Source organism: Theobroma cacao, chromosome 1 (assembly GCF_000208745.1).
Source record: "Theobroma cacao cultivar B97-61/B2 chromosome 1, Criollo_cocoa_genome_V2, whole genome shotgun sequence".
NCBI lineage: Eukaryota > Viridiplantae > Streptophyta > Magnoliopsida > Malvales > Malvaceae > Theobroma > Theobroma cacao.
The window spans coordinates 2,492,847-2,503,029 of NC_030850.1; the positions used below are offsets into that span (position 1 = coordinate 2,492,847).

General features: G+C 33.6%; 1 protein-coding gene across 1 annotated transcript; it reads right to left on the reverse strand.

Annotated features, from left to right (window-relative positions):
• LOC18611102 (nodulation protein H) lies at window positions 6,193-9,647 on the reverse strand. Its single transcript, XM_007047150.2, has 6 exons — window positions 9,603-9,647; window positions 8,671-8,915; window positions 8,319-8,577; window positions 7,343-7,522; window positions 7,070-7,225; window positions 6,193-6,693 (listed from the first exon to the last, which is right to left on the reverse strand). Exons 1-6 carry the CDS (start codon window positions 9,630-9,632, stop codon window positions 6,526-6,528), a joined length of 1,038 nt encoding a protein of 345 aa, XP_007047212.2. The 5' UTR covers window positions 9,633-9,647; the 3' UTR covers window positions 6,193-6,525.

Consider the following 10,183-nt stretch of genomic DNA (forward strand, 5'->3'; position numbering starts at 1 on the left):
ATATGGAATGCAAATAATAAATTGAAAGACACGGTATTTCTCTATTTGCCATTTATGTTTCCGCAGCACCAAATGTTGGGTTCAAAAAAATGATTTTCTTCTTTTTTTAAAAGGGTTTATGAATTTGCATTTAATCTATCAAAAGACATAATTTACATTTTTTTTTAGAAAAAAATGATTCATAATATATGAAAATGATTTATAATATATGAAGAATTGGCTTAAAAAAAATCTATACACAAATTTAATTGATTATGATAGATAAAATATAATATTATTATATTATATTTTTAAATAATTATCTATTTATAAAAATATGTGATTAAATTATAATTATTTTTAGTAATTGGGATAAAATATAATTATGATGGATAATTATCTTTTGGGATAAATGTGTATTTAAATGATAATAGGGATAATTTTATTTTTTTATGAAAATAATTGTTAATATGGTCAAGGGCATTTTTGTCTTTTTATCACCTATTCCTTTCTTATTCCAATATTATTTTTACCAACCAAACACTGCAATAAGTTATAATAGCAATTCCTGCTCTATTCCATTCACAATACCAAACAAAATAATAACTATTCTATTCTATTTTATTTCCACTTTATTCTATTCCCACAGAATAGCAATTCTATTATATTCCTGCCTATTCCGCGAACCAAACGTGCTGTTACAGTTTCTGGTGTGGACTAATTACTACCACCAACAATCTATTCAATGGTGAGATGATTAAGGTTACGACGGGAAAATTAAATATTAAGATTTATTAGAGTTATATTTAAATACTTAGACTGCAAGTTTTTTCTTTTTGGGTGATAGACTGTGGAGAAGTAATGTGTGCTTAGTCCCAAGTCGGCACCATTAAGGTTTATAAAAACATTTAGTGTCTAGAATCTTTTATTCTTTTGTTGGTGTACCATGTACATTTTCGTTCAGACAAGATGATCAGCTTTCCAACTGGAAATCCTAGCTGTGCCTTTTAACCCCATTCTCTCTCTATAGGTATCTTTGTAGCTTTAAAAGGTGAAAACCCAGGTTTTTAGAAGCCCAAAACCCACTTGCAAGGGAAGTTGATTTTGCTTTATGCAATGTGTGTCCTACTGTCGGCAGAAGATAATCTGGGTTTACATTATACCTTTCAATAGTATTTGTCACAACCACACCCTCGCCTGCCAGCTTTTCTTAGTCGCTGAATTTTTCGGCCAAGCGAATCTGGCCCGGAAATTGATTTAGGAAAATTGGAAGGAAAATTGTTGGATACTTTTGATCTCCTCACCTTAATTCCACAAGAAATTGGGCTCGTGAAGCCTGCTTAAAATCGTTGCTTCTTCATAGTGGCCCAACATCAAAATATAAATATTTGCTTCTTGTCTTGAACATGTTTAGAGAAATAATACTTCCTTGGTCCTACTGACAGTATTTATATTTTGATCAAATTGAAAATATCTATTCGGGTCTTTAGATGGAAGGTTTGTTCAGAATAACGTGCTTCTTGTTTTCCCTACGAATTGAAACTAAAGTTCTTGTTGACTATAACTCTATCAGTAGTTAATTTTCCGGAACATGTTAATGGGTGTCTATTAATACGAGTTAAAATAATATTTATGGAAAAAATATAATTAATATGTATATATTTTTTTAATTTGACAAAAATAATATATTAAATAAAAATTTAAAATATCATTTTAATTAGAATTTTGTTGATGAGAGCCCTAACTCATTAGGAAAAGAACCCCTTTAATTATTCTTAATAAGTGTTATTTATAAATTTTTGAAATCCATTGTTAGAGAGAAAATAAGGCAAAGGACATTGACAAGTGGAATGAAAAGAAAAAGACAAAGCACTCTGAACAGAAGTCAACCATTGTTTTTATATAATTTTTTTATAATTAGATGAGGGGGATTCGAATTCTATTTTTTAAGTAAAGTATCATGTATCAATTAATGAGTCAAATGTTCTAGTGCATCCATTACTTTTATTTGCTTCCATCACTTGATAGAACTTCATGGCTGGCAATGAGACCAAGAACAGCAACACATTTGCATACTGCTTTAAAATCCATAATGTAAGGAAGAAATAGCTCAATTTGCAATGTCAATTAGCTAGAACTGAGCACAATAAAGCAATTAAGCTCTTCCAATCGTTGTTGTTTATAGGCTTATGGAATAGACGGTAGACCCTAAGAGGATCATGACCATTTGATTATTTCAAAGCTTAAGTATGTGATTGGACATTCATTAATTAATTAAGTACAAACTATCTTTCTATATGCATGCCGCCTGCTCGTAAACACTACTATATCAAGTACTAACGCATGCTTTATAATTTTTTAATTTTTGGTTTAGGCCTAATTGATAGTTTATGTATAACTTTGAATCAAAAGTTCTCCTCTCTTTATTCGCATCAAGTTGAATGTAAAGAACTAGGATATATGTGTTAAGGTGACTTTTACCTTCTTTAGTATGTATTTTATTAAATTATCTTGATAATTTAATTAGAGTCTTTTTTCTTTTATATATGGAACATAAATTTAATATTAAGTTTATGGAAATGAAGAGTAAGGAGTTTGTTGGCTTTGGCATTCGTTTGCACAAAGCCACTTTCGGCACACTCTAATTGGATTTATCGTCTCCCTTTCTCCTTAGTATATAATCAAGAAAAGTGCTTGATTGGCTAATCTATCTGTACTCATGGATATATGCACGTACGTACATACATAGGAAAAGGTAGTAAAGACATTTTATTGTTCCTTTCTCTGTTTCCTTTTTTTTTTGGGTTTTTGTTGATGCTGAGACTTGCAGTGAAGAACATAGCTACCTCAATATGTCATTGTTCTTGTCATTTTGTTTTTGTATTGTGCTATCAGGTTACAAGTTGTTATGTCAGTGTCAGAACATGCAACCAATGCATGCATGCATAGAGTTTTATTTTTTTTTGCTCAGCAGCATGCATACACTTGAAATCTGCCTTCTGCTTTTGGGTAGTGTCATGCAGGAGAAAGATAATGTTTTAATGTGTCATTTTTTTTGCTCGGGTGCGATGTTTTAATGTGTCATTTGCTTCTTTTACTTGGTAGTTTTTAAAATGCTATTGCAATGAAATGAGTTAGATCCTGTTCTTCCTTTTCAATGCTACTTTGCTCTCATTCACTGCATACTGCAGTTTCCAATAATGCCTTGATTCATTCTATTAAAAGCTCAACAGTTTTCAAGTATCAGAAACAATCTATTAGATGATTGAAAGAAGTAGACATTGCAGAGAGTAGTACACACATGATCACATGGATAAAATAACTAGTTACAAGCATCAAACCAGTTGCACTCGGGAAAATTATTTTTGTACAACTAAATTCAAATCTCTTTGTCTATAGACCTCGGACTCATGCAAGTCCTACGTGAATGCAATCCATAACAGTAACAGGTGTTTCTGATCCAATTATTACAATTTAGGAGATTGAGGAAATATATCTATATCAATGCACTTGTCGGGGGCATTAATTTACATGTCTATGGATTTGGTTCTGAACTTAGAAAAGCATGACCAACTCCAGGGCTCGGTCCTGGTTTGGTAAGTTGGAAATCTTGTTTACCTCCTGCAGTAGAATGCCTGTCATTACTCCAGCTAATGCTTCCTGATTTTTGTATATTAACTTTGCCATCAGGAAAAGTCCCTATTTCCCTCGCTAGGATTCTGCCGTGAGTTTGGACCTTCTGGAATTTGTGTTTTTGGTCCAATATCAAATGCCTTCCTACAGTGCACTGCATATCCTGGAAGAAAACAAGCAAAAGGAGAACCAGAATGGAGAGTAGTTTGTTTTGGGCCATAACGAGCGCTCACCAAGTTTCGAATGATGCCTGCCTCTATGTATGAGTGTGAGAAAGGGACGGAAGATAGCTAAGTAATACTAAGCAAAGCTTGATTTAAGTATTGGAAAACAGGGGAAGAAAGACACCTAGTTATCAACTTGCTTTTGGACCTCTTCCTTCCCCAGGGTGCTATTTATAGAGGAAGAGAGCTCCTGAGATAGCCATGGAGGTGTCAGAAACAGGTTTAATTATAAAACCAAAGCTACCAAATGAAAGTCGGCAGACCTCTCCAACACCGAATTGCACCAAACAGAAATAGGGATTCCCCTGTTCTCCACTTCACTCATGGACGTATTATTATATATTGATGACTCTTGTCCAAGTAACTTGAGCTCCTTTTCATCGACAAGTTCAAGTGAAACACACATCTGATCTCACTCTTTCACACAATATTGGACACATCCAATGTTGTTTATAGGTGGTGCTTATATTGCAAACTTTAAATAAGTTGAATGATGACAATTGACTGCTCAAAAGTAATGATTCCTAGCTAGGTTAGGAAGAAACCACATGCTAACGATTCTTGCTTAAAAGAAGGCGGCGAAAAACAGAAAAATTCGTATCACTAAAAGACTGGTTGGAATTACAACAATAAACATGGACTTTCTGATCAATTGATGTCAATGACATGCAGTAATGCATTATAATTATGACACTAGCTAATAGGATTAGGAAGATGCATGATCTTATTTTTATACCAATTTGGCCTAATTAATATTCTTAATGAATCTTGCTTTTGAGGTTTTTTATATTCAAGATTTTCATCCTTTTCTTCTATGGAATCTGGTCTTGGATAAAGATGTGTAGCTTTGACTCAGGTTGTTTCTTCGGAACCAAGGCAAACCGCAAATTCACTCTAAATAGTGCCAAAAGTGTAATTAGGTTTGTGTTGGTAAAATATATTATAATGCTTGAAAGAAGCTCATGAGTTTATAATTGAAAAGGTAATGTATAGGGATACCAAAAATGGAGGAAGAGAAAGCTCATTCCCTATGAGTAATTAATAAGGATTTCTTGTAAAAGTACTGGGCATGGATCGGCTCTCCTAATCCGTTGAAGCCATCGCGAACCTTAGCGTCCTCCCACTAATGACTAATTGACTGATTTAGCTATGTCATTAAGCAATATGTATGTATGTGTATTCATTATGCAAAGTGCATGGTACTGAAGTCAACTACGTAAGAAGCCAAATTTATAATGACCGAGATGTGGAAATTTTCCCTAAAAAGGAGGTTTTTTTATTCCAATCCTCACTCGTATTAGGAAGGGCGTGCTTATCAAAATGCATAATATTAGAAAAAAATTTTGAATTATTAAAAAAATTAAATAAATTTTATTTTTATTTTTTTAAATGAAATAAATTTTTATAATTAACAGTTGATTTAATTAAAATATCACTTATCATTTTATATCACGTAATATTGATATAAATGATAAAAAATATCATATGATCATATCATTAAGCTATATCAATATATCAGATGATATATTTGCACTTTATGTCAATGTCACATAATATAAAATGATAGATAATATTTTAACAAAGTCAACCATAAAATTTATTTGACTTAAAATAGAATTTTATTTAAAAATTTTAAAATAATTTAATTTTTTTTTTAAGTTTAATGACTTGCGAAAACTTTCCTCTCTCATTTTTTCTCACGGATGTTTTTGTAATTTATCCGAAAGAAACAGATAGAAAAAGAATTGGGTCAATGCCTAATCTAATAAGCCCATTCCATTGGATGAAAAAAGTTAGTCCATAAACCCTAATTTTACAGGATCGGGCCGACAATGAAACCCACAGCCTAGTTTGTACCATCTTTACCGTCAGATAGGCCCATACCTGTGACAAACAAAAAGGCCAGAAGGGAATAGCATTCTCTCTCTCTCTCTCTCGCTCTGTCATCTTTTTCTCTTTTCCTTTCTCCCCATGAGTTAAGAGTGTTGAAGAAGGGTTGATAACTGGCACCAGTGGGCAATAAGAAACACTGACAAAGGGAAGAGGAGAAAGAGAAGAAAAACCATACCCAAGGCCAGCTTTAAAGGAGTTTCTGTTTCTGAGTAGTGAGAGATTTTCAATAGATGCTATGTCCTTGTATATAAACTACAAAATAACGAGTAAAGTGTAGACTTGCTCACGTTCATCACATCTATTTCATTTTTGTATGACCGAAACTTAAACAAGGATGACAACTGATTTTAGCTCTTGCAATAACCTTTTAAAAAAAATCTTCAAGAGTTTTCTCTCCAAGCCCAGTTTCACAAGTCTTATGCTCTTGGTTCGTGACTGTAGCACACTAAGGGAATAGGAAATGTAAAAATCAAAGCCTGATGGACATAATCGTATAAAAACACTATTTTGAGGATGAACAATTGATTCACCCAAATTTTCATTAGCTGACAATATACAAGCTGTCTATATGATCAATTCAAATAAATCAAGACAAGAAATGATACATGGCTCAATGCAGCATCAATCACCTGCATCAACGGGTTGTTTGATCACCTGAGTGTTGCCAGCATGGAGAACATCATGCCTTCATGGCAGCCAAAATTTTGAAACAGGGTGAATGTCTGGTCAGCTTCAGTAACAAAAATTAGCTGAAGATGGTATCCACACCATTTTTTTGTTAGCAATGCAGTCATTCTTAATAGTCAGCGCGAAGGAAACTCTCATATTCTGTTCCATTTAGTGTCTTGTTCACATCATCCCAGTTCTTCACAAAATCAGATAATGAACCTTTGTGTATTTTAACCTGGCGACTAGTTAATTTCATCTGTGGAAGGCCTAGAAACTCTTGAACATCTTTTAGTTTCTGGAACAAGCATGACATGAAGCAGAGGCACACATTAGAGAACAAGGCTTACCTGAACATGCCATTAGCATAGATGCACATTTGATGAAATATAGGGAAAAAGTAATGCATCTAAGTTCCAAGTGAAAATTATTATACCTAACTTAGCCCATGAAAGTTTAGGAATTCAATTTAATCACTTTTACAAATTCTAATAAAAAAACATTGAAAAAAATTGTAAAAAAAATGGTATTTGGTTATGGGGATGGCAAATCATTTAGGAGAGAAGATACATACGCTAGGATTTTGGTGTCTTGGCAATTTATACATTAATAAAAGTTGTTTAGCAATCAGGAACTATTTTAAATATTTAATGAAAACTTGGTATTATCCTTACTGTATAATCTGTGACAAGATCCTCATAGTACAAAACCATGTGACGGGTGCTATTGAAGTATTCTAAAGCCTCGACAGCAGCCATCTCCACTTCTTTCAGATCACTTATTAATGATGTAGAATTGATCATTGGCTTGTAACTTGAAAGAGCAGCAGCCTACATCAAGTGATTAGCAATAAGTTCAAGATTTTGTGAGTGGGAAAAAGCAAATAAATGGGTGAATGAGAGACTCTGATAGAGAGCAGAGGGACAAAGTGGGGTAGGGAAAGGGACCTCTTCCTGTGAATGAACATGAGACTTGTGGGTTCCATTTAATAGCTTAGCATAGCGATCATACGAATTGGCAAGCACTGAAACCATCCTTCGAAGCAAATTTCTTCGGAAGAGAAATATGGCAGAAACACCCCGATGATTGAAGTATTCTACTATTTCTTTATGGTGCTCCATCAATCCCTGGGGAAAAATACATCAAGCAGTTAGCTATAGAACGTCAGGCAGCTCCTTAAATGCAAATAATTTTGATGCATCACATAGAATTGCCACCATCTCAATTTCAAAGTTCTATCGCATGGTTGCTTCTATGGCTAATCATAGTACAGAGTTTGAGGACATGAAAATCAGATATCTAGAACAAAGTCCAGTTTTCTCAGCTAATCCAGATAGATAAAACATACAAAGATTAGTAAACCAGAACTGAGCACCCTTTACCCAATATTTTACCTGAAATTACCTAAAGATAAGAGAATTGAGATCTCCTGACCACAACCTTATCAATTCTTTTCTTTTAGGAAGGGAATTCATTAAAACCTTTCTATATATTTAAAAAATAATATATGACAGAACTAACAGGAAGAGACATCATGCTAATACCAAATAGACCATTAGCTTCAATTCTTCCTCATTCCATTCCGGCAAATTGACAACAAGCTAGTACTCTCTCACTGGGACTTCATAAATCACTTGGTCAAGACTAAAAAGAAAATAAGAAAAACATGAACCTACCATCTACATGAATGAAATTTCAAAGTTATAAAGCAGTTTGACAGTTGGCGTACATCTGCAACAGCTAAGCCTCTGACTACAAACAAGGTGTGGGGGAAAGAAAAATGGAAGAGAGCATCGACTGCTAATAATTATATTAGAGCCAGGAGTGAACAAAAGTAAAGTCTCGACCACATAGCTGCTCTATAGTGATGACTGCAACAGTTTCAAATACAATCATAATGGAAAATTCAACTACGTTGTTTACCTGATTCAGCATCCACTTGAAGCCAACTGCAGCAGAGCACTCATTCTTGGAAGCACTAGTAAACCAGTCTAAATTATAAACTTTCTCCAAAGTCTGTATAATAGTCGAGATATTTTTCCTCCTAGCCATTACAGAGAATATCTCCCCATTTGAGCTTACATTAATATGACTATTTAGCAAAGTCTCAAACCATCCACTTCCTGACCTTTGCATTGACAATATGGCAAAGAAACGCACCGGATTCTGTGTGCATTCACCCCTGGCAAAGTATCAATAGCAAAACTTAAGCAAATTTGACAAAACCTGAAATCCCAAAAAAAAAAAAATTCAAAATACAAGTATTCTTGCTTACCTGCTAAAGGTTTCAGGTTTAGGATAATGCAAGGAAGGAATTTGAGATTCTAATTCTGTAATTATGTTACTATCTGGAGATGGCCTCTCAATGACTTGGATTTTCTGAAATTTCATCTTGGTGACGGTACTTATCTGCTTTAAACAGATTGTACAGATATAAACACCACACACCATAGCAAACAACAAAACTATTGTCCTTAAGAAACATGGAGATTTCTTAGGAGGCTTTATAATTAGAGTATCCTGCATGGAAAAGGGAACATATGAAACCCAAATTATCGTCAAGAAGGAGATAACAAGAAGAGGTTAAAAAATTGGCATGCGAGCAAACACTTTTAGTAGAAAATAAGGGGACAATACTGAGAGACATAATTCAAACTAATGCAAGCTAGGCAAGCGAAAAGGTAAAGGTGCCTGGAAAAGAAAAAGACACAAAACAATAGAAGAGTAAAGTTAAATCAGTAGCAAATTGAGTAATTTTACACTAAAAAAATAAAACAAAAACAGTCCTTAAACAGAAAAAATAAATCAAATACTGGTTTTAAACAGGTAGATAATAGTTACACATGAAACTCCAAATTTAAGAATGCCAACAAGCATGAAACCAGTGAAAAGAAAACCCAGATCCAAACATGCAGAGAGTTAAATAAAGCATTATCCTTCAAACCCAGCAAGATGTTATTTATAAAGCTGAAATATTAACTTCAAATAAAATAAAAGACAAAGAAAAAGCTTGAATAGGAAATAAGAAAAATCAAACATTTTCCTCGAGAAAAAAAAAAAGAGCTTTAACACCAACCGACGCAATCCAGGGCCATTCAACAAAAAAATTGAGTTTCTTCTTAGAAAACAAAAGGCATATTACTAACCCAACAAAGCAAAAAAAAAAAAAAAACCCAGAAAGAAAATAAGTGAAAAAATAAAGGGTACCTTGTTAACTAAACAGATATACTCAGCCATTGCTATTTTACAGAAGCTGAAGCAATCCTTGAAGAAAAAAGCAAGAGATTACAGTATATATAATCACAAAGCCGAAGACAAAGAGCGTTCATTGGTACTATCCATCTGCTTTTCCTTCGTATTCTCAGCTACTAAAACAACCCCAAGGAAACAAAAACAAAACGGAAGAAAGGATAGAGAAGAAGAAGCCAAAGAGAAGAGGCAAAATCCTTGCTATGTTTGGACTTTGGAGCAGAGTAAAGCTTTTTTTTTTTTTCTTTCTTCTTTTGTTTGGTTTTGCCTCGTGGAAAACAATGACATGAAAGTGAAACAGCTGTTTTTTACTTGTTTTCTTAGTTTTTATCTACAGACTTTTTTCTTGTTTATTATTCGTACAGAAAATAATTCATGTGTAAATACTAAACAGTAATGACTAATTTAAAAGAAAAAACACAATTTTTGTACGAAATAAATAGATGCCTGAAATCTGGCTAAGGTCCCAGCACGAAACTGGAATCTAACCAAAGCGCACGGCCTCAAGCCGTGTCAAGTGGAGGCTGCAGCGTCTTCCT